This window comes from Macaca fascicularis, chromosome 4, assembly GCF_037993035.2.
Source record: "Macaca fascicularis isolate 582-1 chromosome 4, T2T-MFA8v1.1".
Lineage (NCBI taxonomy): Eukaryota > Metazoa > Chordata > Mammalia > Primates > Cercopithecidae > Macaca > Macaca fascicularis.
Genome location: NC_088378.1, coordinates 118,820,392 through 118,842,577, shown reverse-complemented (window position 1 = coordinate 118,842,577; position 22,186 = coordinate 118,820,392). Strand labels below are relative to the sequence as shown.

The 22,186-nt window shown below is 43.4% G+C and overlaps 1 protein-coding gene and 1 pseudogene across 4 annotated transcripts; both read right to left on the bottom strand.

Annotated features, from left to right (window-relative positions):
- Positions 1-468: 468 nt before the first annotated feature.
- LOC123572960 (glutathione S-transferase A4-like) lies at positions 469-21,246 on the bottom strand. 4 transcript variants are annotated; one of them, XM_065543917.1, is made up of 9 exons: positions 20,583-21,246; positions 19,875-19,981; positions 18,834-18,873; positions 15,324-15,335; positions 12,286-12,418; positions 9,206-9,347; positions 4,419-4,553; positions 2,966-2,975; positions 469-749 (listed from the first exon to the last, which is right to left on the bottom strand). In XM_065543917.1, exons 2-9 carry the CDS (start codon positions 19,959-19,961, stop codon positions 640-642), a joined length of 669 nt encoding a protein of 222 aa, XP_065399989.1. In that variant the 5' UTR covers positions 19,962-19,981; positions 20,583-21,246; the 3' UTR covers positions 469-639. The 4 variants fall into 4 exon arrangements, 1 of the variants encoding a protein (XP_065399989.1); XR_012433734.1 differs by lacking the exons at positions 469-749; positions 2,966-2,975; positions 4,419-4,553; positions 9,206-9,347; positions 15,324-15,335 and adding an exon at positions 18,986-19,079 and having other exon boundaries at positions 12,335-12,418; positions 18,823-18,873; positions 20,583-20,609; XR_010586380.1 differs by lacking the exons at positions 2,966-2,975; positions 9,206-9,347; positions 15,324-15,335; ... (1 more) ...; positions 19,875-19,981; positions 20,583-21,246 and having other exon boundaries at positions 627-763; positions 4,422-4,553; positions 12,286-12,297.
- On the bottom strand, positions 14,561-17,151 carry LOC123574056 (B-cell CLL/lymphoma 7 protein family member C pseudogene; annotated as a pseudogene).
- Positions 21,247-22,186: the final 940 nt, after the last annotated feature.

Genomic DNA, 22,186 nt, shown 5'->3' with positions numbered 1-22,186 from the left:
TTTGCTCAGCTTGTATAAGTAGTATTTGTCAGTTATAGTATTATATCTTAATCTCAGTGCTGCTTGGAATCGTTTCATCACAGCAAAACTCACTCTCGGGTGGCTCTGTTAGGTGGAAGAGTGTTGTCTAAATATCCAACTTTTTTTCAGGGTTTCAGAATGAACATTTTCTGTTCCCCACACGTCCCTGTAAGATTTACTAGCATCAGCCAATGTCTAACTCCTAATTTGTCATTTGCCACTTTTTTTCTTATCCCAAGTAATCAGCAATTAGAGTGGGTGTTGGAGAGATCCTTCCCCCCCAAATTGCAGGGCCCTCTTCCCTCAATGGTCCCAATCTTGATGCAGACAGAACAGGGTTGTATGTGGACCCCTGCCCTACATATATCTGGCTCCTATTTATTTATTTCATAAAAGTTGTAGACTATCATCCATAACTGACAAGCTTTAAAAAGCCACACACATCCGAATGGTTTTATACTACATTTAATCAGCATTGCTGTTAATGGCAGCATTGTTTGGTTCTTTTCAGACACTTTACTCCTGGGATCTACAGTTCGCTTCTATTATCCTCTGCAGACAGCACATGCTGGTGCTGCGACTGGATCATAACGTTTGCCATCACGCAACCTGCTGCCATTAGAGCAGCACTATGTTCCTGACACAGTCAACGTAGTGGGTATCAGGGGGTGGTTTCCTCTGACTCCCAGGCTGCAGGAACTTCTTAATTGTAGGGATGTTGCTGATTTCTTGTTTGAAAAGCCTGAAATGAGAAACAGTAAAATCAGGGCCTTAATAGCAGTCACAACCTTTAAGAAAAATCTCAACTTTGTCATCAGTGAAGGGTGCTTAGACCTCAGTTTATGGAGTCCAGTGTGTTGAATCTGCATTAATCCCTCAAAAAGTCTTTGCTGGATATTTCTGAAATGGATAATAATACAACTTCTGACATGTTTAGCATGAGTTATTTTATCTATTAAAAAGTCACAATCAGGCAGTGCATACCCCTAAAATATTCATATTCTTTTTTTTTCTTTTGAGATGGAGTTTTACTCTGTTGCCTAGGCTGGCATGCAGTGGCACAATCTTGGCTCACTGCAACCTCTATCTCTTGGGTTCAAGCAATTCTCCCACCTCAGCCTCCCAAGTAGCTGGGATTACAGGCACACATCACCACACCTGGCTAATTTTTGTATTTTTAGTAGAGACAGGGTCTCACCATGTTGGCCAAGCTAGTCTTGAACTCCTGACCTCTAGTGATCCACCCGCCTCAGCATCCCAAAGTGCTGGGATTACAGGCATGAGCCACCACATCTGGTCACATTCATATTCTTGACCTATCAATTCTTGTTTTAGGAATTATTATAAAGGAATAAGTATGGGTGTGAGCAAAGAAATAGCTATAAGAGGCCAAGTGTGGTGGCTCACACCTGTAATCCTAGTACTTTGGGAGGCTGAGGTGGGAGAATTGTTTGAGCTCAGTAGTTCAAGACCAGCCCAGACAACAGAGTGAGACCCCCATCTCTATAAAAACTTTTTTTGAATAAAAGAAATAGCTGTAAGAATGTTAACAGGGGCCAGGTGCGGTGGCTCTCACCTGTAATCCCAGCACTTTGGAGGTTAAGGTAGATGGATCATGAGGTCAGGAGTTTGAGACCAGCCTGGCCAACATGGTGAAACCCTGTCTCTACTAAAAATACAAAAATTAGCCGGGCGTGGTGGCACGAGCCTCTAATCCCAGCTACTCAGCAAGCTGAGGCAGGAGAATCGCTTGAACCCGGGAGACAGAGATTACAGGGAGCCGAGATCGCGCCACTGCACTCCAGCCTGGGCGACAGAGCAAGACTCTGTCCCCCACCAAAAAATGTAAAAAAAGAATGTTAACATGGTAAAAATTGGAAAGAACCTGTTTCTAGGAAAAGGAGACTGGTTATGTAAATTATGATACTCTACAAGGAGTATAAACTAGTAATTTAAAATGTTCTTATGTAATAGGAAAGAGGAAGGTCCTTGAGCCCAGGGCAGAACAGAATATACACTATTTTCTGTTTTGTGCAAGAAAGTTGAGAGTTGCAAAGAATATGACTATATATTCTAATTTGCTTTTATCTGCATAAATAGGAACACTGGAAGTATACATAGGATGCCAATAAAGTGATTATGGGAGCAGGGTGGTGGGAGGGAAGGGGTGGGAATAAGACTTCTGAATTTATGCTCTTTTTACATAGCTCTCACTTTTTTTTTTTTTTTTAGATGAGGTCTCACTCTGTTGCCCAGGCTGGAGTACAATGGCATGATCTTGGCTCACTACAACCTCCATCTCCCGGGTGCAAGTGATTCTCCTGCCTCAGCCTCCTTAGTAGCTGGGATTACAGGTGAACACCACCACACCTGGCTAATTTTTTATATTTTTAGTAGAGACGGGGTCTCACCATGTTGGCCAGGCTGGTCTCAAACTCCTGACCTCTAGTGATTTGCCCGCCTCAGCCTCCCAAAGTGCTGGGATTACAAGCATGAACCATCGCACTCGGCCATAGCTCTGATTTTTTTTTAAGAAGATGTGATTCTATTGATTAATGAAAATAAAATAGCATACTATTGCAAAAGAATATTTGTTGACCTGTAAACTTATTCATGATAATTGAAAAGGATGTTAAATGAAGGCCACAAAACAATCTTCAGTATGACCCTATTTGGAGGGAAAATGCAAAATAATAGGTCAGGAAATCTCATGCAGATAACATTTGGCTGGTGAGATTATAGGTCTTTTTTCTTTTCTTTTTTGAGACAGTCTTGCTCTGTAGCCCAGGCTGGAGTGCAGTGGTGCGATCTCGGCTCCACCTCCCGGGTTCAAGCAATTCTCCTGCCTCAGCCTCCCAAGTAGCGGGATTACAGGTATGCACCACCACGCACAGCTAATTTTTATATTTTTAGTAGAGAAGGGGTTTCACCATGTTGGCCAGACTGGTCTCAAACTCCTGACCTCAGGAGCTCTGCCCACCTCGGCCCCCTAAAATGCTGGGATTACAGGCGTGAGCCATCGCAGCCGGCCAGTCTTTTTTCTTGTCTTCTTTTGGTTTACACAAACGTCTAACATAACTATATGAACTTGCATTTCTTTTATTGTAAGAAAAATTGCTAATTCTTAAACCACAAGACCCCTGGTTACCTATTAGATAAAATGTTTCTCAGGAATTGGAACAGAGGCCAGGTAAGGTCTGGCAGGAGGGGAATTCTGTCTGAGGGCTGGGGCAGTGCCACAGGAGACTGACAGCACCCCCTAAGCAAATGTTTTGAAAAATGGAGGAACTATGTGGGAGCCCACAATCAGGGGGACTAAAAGCAGGCAGGGTCATCTGGTAGGACCTAGAGGGAGAAACAACAAAGACAGACGTGTGAGCTTTGCTTTGCCAGGAAGAAAAGTTTTAAAAGCACTAAAAACAGGAAAGTTTTTAATGTTCATGCTAAACATCATGATGTTTAGCATCATGCTAAATGTTCATGCTAGACATCAAAATAATCAATTATTTTCCCCCTTCATAAAGTTTTATTTCGTAACAGATCCTATAGATAAGCAAGAGAAAAATAACCAAAATGAATAAAAGAATGATTTTTTATTTACTTTTTTTTTTTCAAGAGGAGTCTCGCTGGGTCCCCAGGCTGGAGTATAGTGGCACAATCTCAGCTCACTGCAACCTCCGCCTCCCGGGTTCAAGCGATTGTCCTGCCTCAGCTTCCCAAGTAGCTGGTATTACAGGCACACGCCGCCACGCCCAGTTAATTTTTGTATTTTTAGTAGAGACTGGGTTTCACCGTGTTGGCCAGGATGGTCTTGATCTATTGACCTTGCAATCCGCCTGCCTCAGCCTCCCAAAGTGTTGGGATTACAGGTGTGAGCCACCGCGCCTGGTCAGAATGATTTTTAAAACAGTGTTCTTGGGCTGGGCATGGTGGCTTATGCCTGTAATCCCAACACTTTGGTGGGCCAAGGCCAGGGGACTGCTTGAGGCCAGGTGTTTGAGGCCATCCTGGGTAACACAGAGAAACCCCCATCTCTACAAAAAAAAAAGAAAAAAAGTTAGCCAGGTGTGGTGGTGCACACCTGTGGTACCAGCTACTCTGGAGGATGAGGTGGGAGGATCGCTTGAGTCCAAGAGGTCAAGTCTGCAGTGAGCCATGATCATGCCACTGCACTCCAACCTGGGCAACAGAGTGAGATCTTGTCTCAAAAAAACAAACAAAAACAACAATAACAACAACAACAAAACCCCACCACACACACAAACACACACACACACACACACACACACACACACACACGCCAGTGTTCTTAAGTTTCTTTTGAGATTGGCCTAGAGGCATATTTTGCTTCAGTCTTTGTTCATTTTTTTCTGGGCTTTGTGTGGATGTTAATACACTACCTTTAGTAGAGGGAAGTCAGAAAGAACAGAAGCATTGAGTTCTTCCACCATTAAAATAGCTTCTAACAGCTGTATGTCTGCCCGGCTGAATTTGTTGCCAACAAGAAAATCCTCTCCATGGTCATTCAAAATCTACAGAAAGAAAAATAATAAAGAATATCAAATGAGAGTAAAAACCATTTTGCATGTCTAAATACTTAACAAGAGCATGAAGCCTTTGTTCTGATTAGATTTAATAAAGAATCTTAACAACAACAACAAAAAATCTCCAGGGCTGGTAAGAATAGGATGAAACCAACACTCTAACACATGTTGTAAACTGGCACAATTTTGGTGGGGGTAATTTGTCAGTGATTATCAAGGCCTTTTGGGTGGTGAAATGCTGGTACTGGACTCCTGTTATAAACCTGGAGGTAGCTAAGTAAAATTGTATCCACCAGTGCAGAGAGACACAAAAGTTACAACTAGCTTAAGCCTGCTGGCTATACCACCAATAGAAACAAGTGACAAATGTGATCCCAGAAGTCCAAAGCAGAGCCACGTAGAAAGCTAATTTTTCACTATCCAGTGAAGAGTGAATATTTAGAAACCTCTCAGGTGCATCTGTGAGTACCAGATGCATTAAATGTGGGTTCACTTGATAAATAAGGAGCAAAGGTAAATTCAAGTGCTATGTCTCTTCTTGTGATACATGCAAGAATAAAAATAAATGTTAGTGTGGATGGGGAAAAATCGCCAGAATCAGTGAATTCTATAGTACAAACACTTGATGAGATATATCAAATAAATGAAATGGGACTCCTGCTGAAGACAAACTCACAGCTAAAAATTACACAGCATATAAGGAAACCCAAGTCATCTATGAGACAGAGGTAACAAACTGATGAAAAAGAATTTTGAACCACAGAGCCAAAAATAAGAGTCGATTCTGTAAAGGGATAAAAATGTTTTCAAATCAAAGAGATGATAAAAAGGTGTTGTGGGTGAGCAACCACTCTCTGGGCTGGTGGCACCGGGTCAAAGAATTTACCAAGATAGTTGTAAAGAAAGGCAGATTTGTTCAAGAAAGTAGGAAACTATGTTGCGAGGAGGCAATGGGCAGGATCTGCAGAAGAGAAGCTGACTGCAAAGAAACAAAGGCTTGCTGAAGATTTTATAGATAGTGTCTATGCTGTCTGCAAAAGAGGGCTTTGTGCAGTACTGATAATGCCGTGATTGAAGTGAGCTAACGTGCAGGTGTCTGGTGATGGTTGGGCACAGAAAGATTGTGAGTTGTTTGCAATTTATTAATCTAGAATTCTATAAACATCTAAATCATTATTTTAGAGTAAAGGTAAAAATACAGATATTTTCTAGCAAAGACTGAAAGAGCTAACCACTTACAGACCTTTCCTGAAAGAACTCCAAAAAAGACGTGCTTCCCTTAGAAGGAAAAAGCACCCAGAAGAAAGGCATGAGAAGCAAGGAGCAATGGTTAGCTAAGGAATCAGTTAAATGTGTTCATAAATACACATAAGTTGTAGCTAAAAAAAAAAATTAGAAGAAGTTTAAAAACAAGTTGGATATAAAATATTATTTAACAAAAACAGAAACAGGAAGAAGTTTGGAGAAAAGTTGAATCTTTGTCCTATCAAGAGAAGGACAAACATTAATAGTTTCAGAAAGAAATGTTTACCTTCTGAACCATAGAAGAAAAGCTGGAGATAAAGAAAACAAGATCATCTGCCAGGATCTAGAAAAACAAAGGAAAACTCAAAGAAAAGTTTTGTTTTTGTAAATAGAATAAATAAAGCGAAAAGGATAAATACAAATGTATTAGCAATGACAAGATATTTGCCTATAAGGCTCAAAAACATAAAGTTGGTTGATAAAAACAAGTAGTAGAACAAACTTATAGTATGATGCTATGTACATAAAAATATTTTAAGATCCACACGTGTAAATACTTTTAAAACAGCTCAAAGCCAGGTCTCTATTTTTAAAAATGAAGAGAAAGAATTTACATCAAATTTCCGATAGTGGTTGCCTCTGAGAAGGGAGAGAGGAAGGGTATAATGTTTGAGTACAGTTCAAAGGAGACTTCGGCTATCTATATACATTTGTTTTAATGAGAAAGTAAAATTCTTAAGCAAGAAAATAAAAGTACTGACATTTGTTACTGCCAAGTAGTAGGTACATAGCAGTTCTGATTCTGAAAATATTTTAAATACGGTTGACCCTTGAACAACACAGGTTTGAACTATACAGGTTCACTTATACATAATTTTCTTCCACTTCTGCCACCCCAGAGACAGCAAGACCAACCCCTCCTCCTTCTCCTCCTCAGCCTACTCAACGTGAAGATGATGAGGATGAAGACCTTTATGATGATCCATTTCCACTTAATGAATAGTAAATATATTTTCGCTTCGTTATGATTTTCTTAATAAAGTTTTTTTCTTTCGCTTACTTTGAATATAGTACTTAATACATATAGCTACAAAATATGTGTTAATCCACTGTTTATGTTATCAGTAAGGCTTCCATTCAACAGTAGGTTATTCATAGTTTTTGAGAGGTCAAAAGTTATATGCCCCAATTCACATGTTGATCAGGGGTTAATTGTAATGGAATACCCGGCAAAATTATCTCCTGTATAATCATAATTATCTAAAAGTCCAAAAAACAAATAAAAATGTATTTATATGGGAAAAACTAGGAAGAACCATGTAAAAATAATACTGACTGAGATATATCTTTGGGTGTGAGGATAGTAGTGGTTTCTTTCTACATTCTACAGCTCTGTGTTGTCTAATTTTTTATATAATGAACATCTACTTCTTATAAAATAATTTTTAAAACTCACCTCATTTTCAGAAATAAAATTTGGTATCTAAATACAAAAACTTGGACTTAACATATTTTGAAATACAGCATCTACATTATTGAGTTGAAGTATTATGTTGAAGTACAGTATTCTTTGATTTGGAAAAAGCAGTTTAGTTATCCAGTAATAGGTGAATAAGAGAAGCAGGGTTTGTTTTCTGCTCAGTATCATTCTCTTCACTCAGAGAAAAGATCTATCCCAAAGCCCCAGAGAGATGCTTTGTTTGAAACAGCAGCCTCCAGGATATATTCTCTTGATCAGAAGGAATATCATGAAAAGATGGTTTGGCAACTAAAAAAATAACACAAGCCCAAGCCTCAATGGCAAGTAAGGGTGACGTCGCATTTTGAATAGTTCCCAGTTCTTTAACTTAACATAAGGAAATTAGTAACTTTGCATTTAAATCCAAAACACAATCAAAACTCTTCAGTACATTGTGTCTTACAGAATAGAAGTAACATAGTCCTGGCCAAAGACTAGACCCAAGTATTAAGCATCTACTTATTTCAGAAATAACAACTATGATATAAATGAATCATATCATTCCACTTTCTTAAAAGATTCTCTGGGAACAAACTATAATAGACACTAAGGTACATTTTCAAAAACTATCATATCCAACTCCAAGTTAAATAAAATAGTCTTATAAATGAGCATTCTAAATAATCCAACATCCGATTAAGGAGGGTTTTTTGGGCCAGAATGCATCACCCAGGTGCCACACTTCACTGCTGTGTGTCAATAACAGAGTTTTTTTTTTTTTTTTTTTTTTTTGAGACAGAGTCTCACTCTGTTGCCCAGGCTGGAGTGCAATGGTGCGATCTCAGCTCACTGCAACCTCCACCTCCCGGGTTCAAGTGATTCTCCTGCCTCAGCCTCCTGAGTAGCTGGGATTACAGGAGCCCGCCACCACACCCAGCTAATTTTTTATATTTTTGGTAGAGACAGGGTTTCACCTTGTTAGCCAGGCTGGTCTCAAACTCCTGACCTCAAGTGATCCACCTGCCTCGGACTCCCAAAGTGCTGGGATTACAGGCATGAGCCACCGCACCTAGCCAATAAGAGAGAATTTGAACTGCAAGCTCTTGAGGTTGTCAAAAGAGGCCTGGAGTGATGGAGCCCCCAAAGCAGCTCTTCCAGCTGCCAGCTGCTTTGCCTGTTTGTGCCGATGCCATACAGATATCATCATTCTTTATGACTACTATGGCACGAAAAAGTTAAGCATAAAAGAAACCAGAGCTCCTTAAAAAAATGGCCGATTGCCGGGTGCAGTGGCTCACACCTGTAACCCCAGCACTTTGGGAGGCCGAGGCGGGCAGATCATCTGAGGTTGGAAGTTTGAGACCAGGAGTTCGAGACCAAGGCCAACATGGTGAAACCCGGTCTCTACTAAAAATACAAAAATTAGCTAGGCATGGTGGTACACGCCTATAGTCCCAGCTACTAGGGAGGCTGAGGCAGGAGAATCACTTGAACCCGGGAGGCAGAGGTTGCAGTGAGCCGAGATCACGCTACTGCACTCCAGCCTGGGTGACAAAGTGAGATTCTGTCTTAAAAAAAAAAAAAAAAAAAAGAGAGAGAGAGAGAGTTTGTCTTTTGATTGAGGCATAATTAGCCTCTAGTATTAGACCTAAAAAAAAAAAAACCTGATAGTATTCACGGTGGTCACACCTTAGGCTGATGTCTTATTTTAAAAGACAGAACAGAAATGCTGTATGCTTTCATTGTACTTGGTATATTCCAACTCCGTTTCATTGGAGGTTCCATAATTTTACCTGTAATTTGTTCTGGATCCTTTTTAAAGTTTTGATCCAAAGGCAGTAAAGCTCTAACATGGCCTCTGTGTCTCTTTTCAGATATTCACTCTTGAAATATTCTCAGAAACAAAATGTAAAAGCCCTGGATACCTGAAGCCTACCTTTTCAAAGGCAGGCAAGTACCGGGTTTTAGCTTTCTGCATGATGGAAGCAAGCGTCTCCTGTTTTTCCTCAGGGAATTTGAAGGGGGCCATAATTATCATCATCATCAGGACCTGGGTGCCATCAATGTACATGTTGATCCTGACAAAACAACCATTTGACCATCAAGGAGGTTTTGAGCGTAGGGTTCTTACTCCAACACTTCTCTGGTATAAATGGATGCAGGAGCAAATAATGTTTATTTTTCCTCTTAAGCTTCCACTCTCATGAATGATTTCTAGCACCAGAACCAGCCAAGTGCCCAGGATATAGTAGAGTCTCTGGAAATGTTTATTGAATAAAAGGATGTATGAAAGAATTCACGAATGCCCTTAAGTTGAAATCTACCATAAACAAATAATTGATTATTATGGCTTTAAAAACTAAACTCAATGAAGTTTATCAAAACTACAAAACAATTAGTACCAGAACATTTTCACTTATTTAGAGAAGATAGATAATTTAACAGGTCTTCTGTTGACCTGGCAACTGAGAAAGAAATGTTTAATTTCCTTTAAAGTTTTCCTTTCATTGCCAAGCACTAAATAAATAAACAAACCATAGTATCTCTATTGCTGTTATTTACTAGCCTATTATACGTTCATGCTGTGCTAGTTATCTCTTCAAGAGTGTCTTTGTATTCCCCATTATATGCTAATTGCTTAATGAATTTGTTTTAATGGTCTTCTGTAGTCTTTTTCTTTTTAACAGCATATAAAGAATAATGGAGTCAGGCTTAGTGGCACATCTATGGCCCAACTATGCCGGAGGATGAGACGGGAGGATTGCTTGAGCCCAGCAGTTTGGGTCTGGCCTGGGCAACATAGTGAGATGCCATCTCTTAAAAATTAAAAAAAAAAAAAAAAAAAAAGGCCTGGCATGGTGGCTCACACCTATAATCCCAGCACTTTGGGAGGCCAAGGTAGGCAGATCACTTGAGGCCAGGAGTTTGAGACCAGCCTGACCAACATGGTGAAACCTATCTCTACTAAATATACAAAAGTCAGCAGGGTGTGGTGGCACGTGCCTATAGTCTCAGCTGTTTGGGAGGCTGAGGCAGGAGAATCACTTGAACTCAGGAGGCAGAGGTTGCAGTGAGCCGAGATCACACTAGTACACTGCAGCCTGGGCAACAGAGCGTGACTCCATCTCAAAAAAAAAAAAAAAAAAAAAAAGAATGAATGAAAAAGAAAAAGAAAAAATTTAATAATATACTTTCATTGTCCTGTTTGAATTACAAATAACGTTTCTTTCATGTTAGTGTCACCTAGTCCACTTGCTTTAGTTTACTGTAGTTTATGGCTAACCCAAAGAAAAAGAATATTAACAACACCATCTATAGCTCAGGGCTTGTCTTAGAAAAAACGAGATTTTTAAAGACCAATTAAAAACTTTGCATCAAAACAATAAGAAGCAGAGTGCATTTGCATATTTGTACTTATTTACAAAAGTATCATGTTCACATACTGTTTGACATTGCTTCTCCTGCCATATACCTTCGGAATTACAGGTTGGAATGACTAAGCCTGTTTTAAAGATGAAGATATGGGAAAGTTGGCATGGGCTGCTACTTTTTGTGGGCCTTGCTCATTCCTGTGTTGTTCTTTCTCCTTTTTCTGAACAATTGAGCCCTGGTCTTTCTCCCACTGCGTCTTCTGTGTATACTGACCTTGCGCACTGTGTCCATGCTTATAGTGATGACTGTTTAGGGACCTCTGAACAGGCCCCATGACCCCAAATCCAGGTAAGATTTTATAGTTGCAAGTACTTGTTTTGTCTTAAGTCTAGTTATTTCTTATGAAACTAAACTATCCCCGTGAATAATTACCCAATCATTTTCTGCCAGGCCTAGCACAATGCCCAGCGTAGCATAGATGTCTGTGGTATACAGAGGCCAAAAAATGGCCAAAAAACTTCACCCTCCTGTATTTGTGATGAAACTTGGCAGCTCCTCCCATCAATAGATGGGGTCTATTTCCCAGTCTATCTGTGGCTTCCTTTAATGAGTGGAATGAGGTAGAAATGATGAGGTGCCAATTCTGAACCCAGAACTTAGGAGGCCAGTATGCTTTCACTGTCGCTCTCAGAACTCTGCCTCGCTGCCATGAGAACAAGCTGAGGATGAGAGGATGAGAGACACATGGTCCATTCGTATCCCAACTGATAGTCAGCCAACACCCATGACCAGAGCCTGGCTAACTACAGACATCAGTGAGTGCAGTCTAGCTAAGTCAAGCTTGACTCACATAGGCCACCCAGATACTTGCTCACCCATAGACAGGTAAGCAATAACAAATGCTTGCTGATTTAAGTCAATGTGTTTCAGGTTTGTTTTAGAGTTTTCAAGATACGTTTTAGAGCATTATTTATAGTCAATAGATCATTGATACAATGCTCAGTATGTGTGATAAATCAGTCATTTCTACCTTCATGTAGAATAACTTACCAGTTTATTTTCTAAGAACATATTTTGTTAGGAGTGGGGAGAGAATATGAGAATGTTGAATACAACATTCAGTGCACTATCAGTAGTACACAGAAAAGGGGGATGTGGAGTACTTATTAAGAATAAGTACAAGGTGGCTGGGCACGGTGGCTCATGCCTATAATCCCAGCACTTTGGGAGACCAAAGCAAGTGGATCACTTGAGGCCAGGAGTTCGAAACCAGCCTGGCCAACATGGCATAACCCTGTCTCTACTAAAAATACAAAAATTAGCTGGGCATGGTGGTGCATGCCTATGGTCCCAGCTACTCAGGAGGCTGAGGCATGAGAATTGCTTGAACCCAGGAGGCGGTAGTTGCAGTGAGCTGCGATCATGCCACTGCACTCCAGCCTGGCAACAGAGTGAGACCTGTCTCAAAAGAAGAAAAAAGTATAAGTACAAGGCATGCCAGGTCTAGCAAGTCATTTCCCCTTTGTCCCATTTGTCTTTTTTGTCTCAATCCAGGCTGAAAGGTACACCTGAACCAGGTCTCAGTTGGTGGAGAACTGAAGAAGTTTGGCTAAGAATCAAGTAGAGTAATGAACACTATAGTACCTGACTCTTTCCTTCAGGTCCTTCCCATAGAAGTTGTACTTCGCAGCAAGATAGCTGAGGATGGCTCTAGTCTGTGTCAGCACCATTCCATCCATTTCAACCAAAGGCACTTGGCCGACAAGCAAGCGTCCATCTGTGGTTTGAGCAAAGAGGGGTTAAGATACCCTTATTCAGTAGTTGCAGTAAATCTAAGGATGGTTCACTTCTAATTTCTCTCTGTGATTTTTAGGTTCTATCCAAAGTGATGAATTAAAGACCCCAGTTGTTGAGGAAATGGCTACCATTTGCTTCATGTAAAATCTGAGATTCATTTGGCAGTCTCATGCATTTTTGTGTGTTGGTTAACATGATTATTTACGATTTTCTGCATTACTGTAAATATGTTATAGTATAAGTGCTTCTGATTCTCAAAGTTTAGGGTGTTGGCTGGGTGCAGTGGCTCATGCCTGTAATCGCAGCACTTTGGGAGGCTGAGGTGGACGGATCACTTGAGGTCAGGAGTTTGAGACGAGTCTGGCCAACATGGCGGGGGGGGGTGGGAGGTGGGGGGAGTGGGGATGTGGGGATTCTTAAAGGATTCTTCAGTGAGATGGGAAGAATTAAACCAATTATTGCGGACACATACGATTTTCATTCTATCCTCTTAACCAAAGTCACTGTCATGACCTACTTGATAAGAGTTTCTGAAGGCTAATTGGTGTGGCCTTTGCTGACGCAAATTAAGCTGTGTATCAGGAACATGATGAACAGCCAATCAATGTTAGCAGTCATGCTATGTGCTTGCCTTTTCTAATGTTGGAACCGAACTGTCGATTCCTTCCTGGGCAGGGGTCGCCGCGAAGGATCACCGACACGAGATTCACAGCAGAGAGTTATTTATTACTAGCGCGCTAGGGTCCCAAGTTCTAAGTTGGCCCTGGGTCCCCGACTGCTTGTTACAGGCTGTTTATATAGGCAAATACAAGTTCAAACACAGCTTAGGGCGCGAAATTCAAACAAAGCTTTAGGCGCGTGGTAATTGGGTCTGTCTATGGCCTGAGCAAGGTGTCTTATGCTAATTGGTTAGAGCAGGACCTTATGAGGTTTTTTCTTGGAGTTGCTGATTCTGGGAACTTCGAGGCAGGGTGGGACCCCCGGAATTGGCAGGGTGGGACCCCATGAGGTTGTTTCCCGGAATTGGCAGGGTGGGACCCTATCAGGGTGGGACCTTATTGAGGCAGGGTGGGACCCTATCCAGAGCCACCTGGTGTTAATTTTTTCTATATGAGGCCTATTTTTTAAATTTTATGAGGCCTAGTTTCATTCCCTCCTCTTTTTGTGTCAGAGGCTCAATCTTGAGCCTCTTTTTAGTCCTGAGGGTCTGGTATAGTTGGGTCAGAACCATAGCATGTAATCTATTTTTAATAAGGGTGAGTAAGTGGTTGAGTATGCATGGCCTGAAAGTCAGGATGAGCGTGAGCAGGATGAGGGGTCTTAAGATGGTGGAGATTAGGGTGCTAAGCCAAGGGGATTGGTTGTACTAATTTTTAAACTAACTTTGTTGAGATTTTTTCTCTTTTAGTTTTGCCATAGAATCTTTAGCTATTTTTGAATGATCTGCATAAAAACAACATTGCTCTTTTAGGGCTGCACAGAGCCCGCCCTTTTTTTAGAAAGACAATTTCTAGTCCTTGTCGGTTTTGTAATATAATTTCAGACAGAGAAGTCAAGGACTTTTCAAGTTTTGTGATAGATTGTTCTATGGCTTTAAGGTTTTTATCTATGGCTACTTTAAGTTGTTGCAGATGATGGTTACTATGCACTAGGGCTGCTGTCCTGGTCTTAACTCTAGCCGCTACCTTAATTTTTAACATGTCGGCGAGGGTGAGGGAGATTAAGGGCGGGGAAGTGCTGGTATAAATAGAGACTTTATATTAATTTTGTTGTTATCTATCTGTTATCAGATTTTGCCGCATCTTTAAACTTGATGTGAACCAGGTTGCAATTTTCTGAATATCGGGTTGTGGTACAGGGCTGGACAAAGGGCATAGTTATATACTAAGGTTTTGTGGCTTATTTTTACTTTTTATTATTAGTAGTTACACAGGACCAGTTTTTGCAATACAAGTGAGTCAGATTTCTACAAGTTTTTTATTGGTTCTGTCTTGCATCCGGGACAGGCATAAAACCTGTTCTGGCTGATGGACATTTTTCTAGCCTGTCTTTTCTATTTTTGTCTATCTTGAGGAGTTCTTAATAGGACTCCTGTGGGACTAGTAAACCGGGGGCCTGTGTCTTTTATTTTTTTTTGCTATATATATATTTTTTTAGGTTGAAATAGAGGTCTGGAAACCAAGTCTTTATAGGAGCATTCTCGGAGGTCTTATTTAAGACCTCTTGATTATTAAAATTAATTATCTGTCAGGTCAGGCTAAATGGCCGGTGGGGGTTAGCGTCAAAAACTACACTAGAGACGGCGCAGGGAAGAAGGGTAAACAATAAGCAAGGAGTTAGATACGAGAGAGTCTTATCTTGAGCGGGTCCGCGGAGCGTTGGAGTTTTCACGTCTTAAGTGGTGTTGATCCGGACGTCTCTGGAGCAGCCTTGGCGTGGGATGCGTGGCCGTCAACCTTTATGGCTGGAAGGGGTGACTGGTCAGGAGAACAATGTAGGGTTCTTTCCACCGAGGCTCTAGTCCTTGAGTGCGATGCCGTCTAACGTAGACAGAGTTTCCCACCTGGAAGGGGTGACTGGTCTGTGGATGTCTTGGTTGGTACAGTTCTGCCAAGGGGGCCCAGATTTGGGCCTGTACTGCTTGGAGTCCTTTTAGCCGGGCCTGTAGGTCAGTCTTAGGATCGGAGGGGGAGAAGGAATTAAGCAAGGCTGACAAAGGGGGGAGGTCCTCCGTAGAGGATTTCATATGGAGTGAGCCCAAAACGGTTAGGTGTATTCCGGGCCCTTAACAGAGCTAAGGATAGGAGGCGTCTCCAATCTTTTAAACCAGTCTCTAAGGTCAATTTAATAAGGGTCTCTTTTATTGTTCTATTTATTCTTTTTACTTGTCCTGAGCTCTGGGGTCTATAGGCACAATGTAATTTCCAATTAATCCCCAATATCCTGGCGAGCCCCTGACTTACCTGAGAAACGAAGGCCGGCCCGTTATCTGACCCAATTACCTTGGGAAGTCCGAATCTAGGAAAGATTTCTTCCAAAATTTTCTTGGCTACTATGTGTGCCGTTTTTTGCCGGGTGGGGTAGGCTTCTACCCATCCTGAAAAGGTATCTACAAACACCAGTAAGTACTTATATCCAGCATAGTGAGGTTTTACTTCAGTGAAGTCTATTTCCCAATAGACTCCTGGGCGGTTATCACGAGTTCGTTTCCTTTCTGGCACTCGGGTAGCCCCAGCGTTTACCTGCTGACAGACCTTACAGGCAGATGTCACTTGTTCTACGAGGGTACTTGTCTTTGGGATTAGAAAGTCAGTTTTTTTAATCAGTAATTTTAGCTTTCAATTATTTAAGTGTGTCCAGGCATGCATCTGCTGGATCATTGCCAGGGCCTCCTTGGTCAGCATTGGGGGTTCGTCAGTGCTGCCAGCAGTTATGCCCCCGGGATTTTTTTCTTGGCCCAGCCATGGGGGCTGAGCCTCTTTAGGGACCCCTTCTGGGGGTCCGGCAGGTGACACAGGGCGGCTGGGCTGGGGGCTGCCCTCAGGACTGGGCTCTGTGCCTTTTTGCAGGGAACTTTCCGAATGGAAACTCTGGTTGCTGTTCTCATCATTGAGATCCAGCAGGATGAGAGGGCCACCCCCTCGGGGACTGGCGCCCCTGCCCCGACGTTCCCGGCCACGGGATCTCTTTGCCCCGCCACCTGCCCGCCTTCGTTCCTCCTCCTGGGGGTCCACCACTGGCACTTACTTGAAGATACGAAGGGGAGTGTCGCCTACAGTCACTCATTGCTTCTTCCATTTTTGGACCTTCTTGATGGTCGCCATTACCTTCTTGATGTTATCTTCGGCCCGGCTCCGGGTCTCAGCCCGTACGGTCCGGCCGGCCATGCTGGCGTGGCTGGGGCCGGAGCCGAGCCGGCGGCGGGGCCGCCTCCCGTCTGGCGGGCTCAGGCTTGGCGCCAGGCCCGGGCGCCGCGCTCTCGGCCTGCCGTTCCTCCGGGAGTTGGCCGCGTCCTCTTTTGTCCTTAACGCCTCCGCGAGTCCCCTGTTCTTTGCAGTAGGCACACTGGTCTTTTTCCACTTTTGGCCGTCTCCGCTTCTTTCCCTCTCTCCCTGGTCCTTTCTTTCTCATAACTGCTGCCAGGATTTTTGTTAAATGCTTATCCTTTACTCGGTTTTTACGATCCTCTCGCTCTATCTGTTCCTTCGCTAACCTGGCTTCCCTTTCCTTAGGGGTTTCTTTCTTATCTTGGCCAAATTTGTGGGGCGTTTTCCTGCCCCTTTGAGACCCGCCAACAGAGCCTGGCGATAGATTTGGAGACTCTCCCTACCTGGTGCCGTTTCATAGTCCTAGTCCGGGCGGGTGAGGGGAAATCCCTCGTCTATTTTATTGGGAAGTTGGGTTGGGAGGCCTCCTGGTCCTGGCACATTTTTCCGGGCCTCCAAGAGGACTTGCTGCCTTTTTCAGTGGTTAAGAGGACCTGCAGGAGTTGCTGGCAATTATCCTAGGTGGGCTGGTGGGTGAGGAGAATGGATTCTATTAACGAGGTTAGGGCCTGAGAGTCTTGGGAAAAGGAAGGGTTATGGGTCTTCCAGTTATAGAGGTCAGAGGCAGAGAAGGGCCAGTACTGGACTGTGTGACTGACAGTACGGAGGGGAAAAAGGGAGGATTGCTAAGTGGAAGGGCCTTCTGGGTCCTCAGTCCGCCGCAAGCGGAGACGAGGAGGTGTCGGCGGCGGCTTCCGAGGGGTGAGTTTGGGCGGGGCTGGAGGAGGAGACGGGGTGGAGGGAGGGGCCGAGGGAGAAGTTGGAGAAAGGGTAGGGGTCGAGGCGGTAGAGGAAAGAGCTGGGGACAAGACAGGGGGCAAGGGTGAAGCGTAAGGTGGAGATCCCCGAAGGGGGTTTTGAGGTGGAGGAGGCAGGGGTTCGAGAAGGAGGAGGTCCCTCTGGGGTTTATCTGGGAGGACTGGCTTATGCGGGTCCAGATTCCGATTCTTTGGGGCTTCTAAGGCAAGGAGGGTAGATTGGGATGGGGAAGGGGAATGGAGGAAGGGTTTCACCCAAGAGGGAGGGTTTCGGACCAGATCCTCCCAAGTAATTATGTAGGCCACCTGGTCTGGGTGTCCGTGTGGCCCAGGATCCATCACTGTTGCTTTAACCTGTAAGATAATTGGGAGGTTAAATGTTTCGTCCCGGGGCCACCCAACATGGAGGGTAGGCCACTTGGACGAGCAGAATTTTCGCCATCATCCCTTACGGAATTCTATGGAGAGGTTGTGGGCTTGAGCCCGAACGTCAGGGAAGTGAGTCAGGGTCAGAGACAAAGGAGTCGTCAACGTCTGTCTTATTTCGTCCACGTATAACAAACAAGGACAAAACAAAAGTAACAAAAACAAAGACCAGACAAGTAAGGAGAAGCCGCGCCGCCAGAGAGTAGCGCCACAAGATTACAAAATATTCAGACGGCAGGGGCGGCCTGCCTACAGATTTGAGGAGGCTGACCGAGTCATTAGCCTTCTCCCAGACTACCGCCAGGGCGTCCCCCAGGGCGAAAAGTGAGAAGGTGCGGGACACGTCTGTCCCCCTTCCCCACTTAATTCAGAAGGAGTACTCTCCAGAGTTCAGAGTTAGCCGGCAAGACAGACAGAACAAAACGAAGGTACCTGGTAGGTCCGTTCAGTCAGCAGTCCGTGGCCCGGGCCAGATAGGTTTCCGCCGGATGGGTCGGGGGTCCTCGGACGACCCCACTTCCCGGCCAATGCACCAAATGTTGGAACCGAACTGTCGATTCCTTCCTGGGCAGGGGTCGCCGCGAAGGATCACCGACACGAGATTCACAGCAGAGAGTTATTTATTACTAGCGCGCTAGGGTCCCAAGTTCTAAGTTGGCCCTGGGACCCCGACTGCTTGTTACAGGCTGTTTATATAGGCAAATACAAGTTCAAACACAGCTTAGGGCGCGAAATTCAAACAAAGCTTTAGGCGCGTGGTAATTGGGTCTGTCTATGGCCTGAGCAAGGTGTCTTATGCTAATTGGTTAGAGCAGGACCTTATGAGGTTTTTTCTTGGAGTTGCTGATTCCGGGAACTTCGAGGCAGGGTGGGACCCCCGGAATTGGCAGGGTGGGACCCCATGAGGTTGTTTCCCGGAATTGGCAGGGTGGGACCCTATCAGGGTGGGACCTTATTGAGGCAGGGTGGGACCCTATCCAGAGCCACCTGGTGTTAATTTTTTCTATATGAGGCCTATTTTTTAAATTTTATGAGGCCTAGTTTCACTAACAGTAGCCATTCTAGAGCTCTGTCTCTTTTATCAAAACAAGTACTTCCCAAAGCAGGTTTCCATTTTTCTCTAATAAGATAATATTGAACAAATCTAGGCTTACCCTTCTGCAACTTTCATATTGTTCTCTTGTTTCAAGAAATTCTTCTTCAAACTAAATAAAAGATAAAGAGATATTATTCCAACTTTAAAGTCCTCAACAAAGAGATTTTGTTTTTTGTTGGTTTTTTATTTTTGCTCCCATTCCTCTTTTTCCTTTTCATCACCTAAGTTCTTCCTTCCTTCCAAACTCATGTCCTTTCTCCAACTTCCCCAGTGATTTTTCCTCTTCTTTTTCTTCTTCCTCGTCTGTTATTTTCCCTTCATATAAAGACAAGTTAAATTTCTCTTTAATGTTCATATATTCAATGAAAGGAATCCAGAGATCTTTAATCAGGTGAGATTATCATGATTTATTGATGATGTTTCTAAAGCTTTTGTGAGAAAGATTGATTTTTTTTTGGTCCCCCCAAACCTTGAGATGTGGGTAAGCAGTGTAAGGGGAGATGTCCCTAAAAGGAAATAGAGAAAAATAAGCAAGGTAATGAGTCCTTGCTCTAGAGGAGATAGCATTCAGATAGGGAAAAGGAAGCCTACACCTGCATAAAACAATTCCAAGGCACTTGTAAAAATCTATGAAGAAGTCAGTGTGGAGGGAATTCAGAGTTAAGGAAAGATCCCATAGGGTAGATGTTTCAAGGGAGGAGTTAAACGGGAGGCCAGACTGCAGCTGGGCCTAACATTCCAGCTGGCAGCCATGAGTACTACAGGACTAAGGTGCTGAGGCAGAGATGAAAGACCCCAGAAAATCAGCCAGTCCCAATGGAGAGAATGAGGCAGATGTGGGTCTCCTCTCTCTTCTTTGTCTTGTGATCCACAAAAATCTTTTTAGCCCCTATGAAGCTTCTGGAACACCACCTCCTTTGACAGCTCCCCAAATCCTCCCTAATCCTCCATCATCCTATGATCCCTCCCTCACCTCTTACAAAGGAAGACAATAGGAAAGGAAAATAATAGATACAGCCTGTAGGCACCATTCCGAAGCCTGAAGAGGAAAGGAGGCTACTTCATTCCCACCCAAATTACCATCCTTCCCAATCCCAGTCAGGAACCAACCTCCTCTCCAGCTGCAGCCAGCAGCCAGCGGATGGACTCCATCCTGCCCCTGCCATGAAAGTAGTAGAGCTTGGGTCTGGCTGCCATGATTCCTGGCTCAAAGTTTTCTAAAGGATATAAAAAAAATTAAACAATATACTGACAAGTCATGTGGTATTTCTTCCCTATTTATAGCAATTCCAAAACAGGTAAAACAAAACTATTGTTGAGGGATTCATACATAGGAGGTAAAACTATGAAGCAAAGCAAGAAAATAATTACCAAGGAAGCAGGATAATGGTTACTTCTAGTGAGGAGAATGGGGTTGTTATTGGGGAGGAGCACTTAAGGTTTCTGGCATGCCAACAATGTTCTATTTCTTAAGTGGAATTAGTGGTCTTTATAATTAGTCTTAAAATTGCACATAATGCATTTGCACCCTACCCTATAAATGCTCTAGCTCACAATTTAAGAAAAAAGAAAGAACAAATTATGTATATTGTTTCAAAAAAAAAACTCTCAAACCATATTGCTCTGCTAGAAACACAAAAAACAGTCAACGCAGAAGACTTCTGTGACCCCAAAATATGTGGGGATTTCTCCCCACTGGCAAGCAATTAATTCTGCAGCAGACACCAGCTGAGTGTCCTCCAATTTAATTCCAACACTATCCACCTGGAGACAGCATCGCATCCCAGAGAATGAGGGCTCTGTCCCCAAACTGCTTACCTTTCAGACACCAGTCATCAGTCCAGGCCTCCAAAACTTCTGACCAGTCAGCTTCAAGTTGGGATTCCCACAACCCCCTCTTTGGGTTTAATTAATTTGCTGGAGCAGCTCACAGAACTCAAAAAAAACACTTAAGTTTACCAGTTTATTATAAAGGGTATTACCAAGGATATAGATGAAGAGAGGCATAGGGTGAGGTGTGGGGAAGAGGCATGGAGCTTCCACGTCCTCCCCAGGCCCAACACCCTCCAGGAACCTTTACCTGTTCAGCTGTCCGCAAACTCCTGGAATCCAGTCCTGGGTTTTTATTGGGCTTCATTACATAGGCATGATTCATTAAGCCATTGGTCCTCTTCCCTACATAGAGGTTGGGGTTTGAGGCTGAAAGTCCCAACCCTTTAACCATGGGTTGGAAGTCCCAACCCTTTAACCATGTCTTTTTCCTTCCAATTAACCAGCCCCATCCTGCAACTATCAGTCAACATTAGCATACAAAAGACAGCACTGTGGAGATTCCCTGAATTTAGGAGTTGTATGCCAGAAAAGCAGAGTGTGATACCCTACCTTGTTTTTTTGGTTTTGAGAGGGAGTCTCGCTCTATCACCCAGCCTGGAGTGCAGTGGCGCGATCTCAGCTCACTGAAAACTCTGCCTTCTGGGTTCACACCATTCTCCTGTGGCAGCCTCCCAAGTAGCTAGGACTATAGGCGCCCACCACAACAACTGGCTAATTTTTTGTGTGTTTTTAGTAGAGACGGGGTTTCACCGTGTTAGCAAGGATGGTCTCGATCTCCTGACCTTGTGATCCACCCGCCCCAGCCTCCCAAAGTGCAGGATTACAGGCGTGAGCCACTGCACCCCGCACCCTACCCTGTTTTAACGTGAATTGACTCTCCCTTAGCTAAGAGAGCCAGACAGACTCCATCTTGGCTCCTTCACTTGCAGCCCCTTACCCGCCCTCTTTCCTCAAGGACTTAAGTTGTTCAAGCTGACTCCCAGCACAGCCAAGAATGCAATTAACTGATAAGATACTGTGGCAAGCTATATCCGCAGTTCCCAGGAATTCACCTGGCTAATAGCACTCAGAGTCCCGGCGTTTGTGTCCGGTTGATAATGCCAAAGCCCCGCATCTATCACCTTGTGATAGATTTAAAGCCCCTGCACCTGGAACTGTTTGCTTTCCTGTAACCATTAATCCTTTTAACTTTTTGCCTGCTTTACTTCTGTAAGACTGTTTTAACTAGACTCCCCTCGCCCTTTCTAAACCAAAGTATAAAAGAAAATCTAGCCTCTTTGCCATCTCTCGGTCTCTGGCTAATAAAAGAGTCCTGAATTTGTCTCAGAGTGTGGCGTTTCTCTATAACTTGCTCAGTTACATTAAGAGGAAGACCAAATAGGTATTTCGCAATAGCACAGTCTACCCTCCCCGACCTTTGAACACCAAGGTGTTTGAACATTAAAAGGACATACAATTTAAAAACTACTGCCACATTACTAGAATCCCATTCAATCAGTAAGAATTAGTCCAGTCCATCATATTGTATTAATGTCTTTAGAGGGAAGTCACTGGGGCCTGCAGGTTTCCTTTCATTCAGTTCCAAAAGT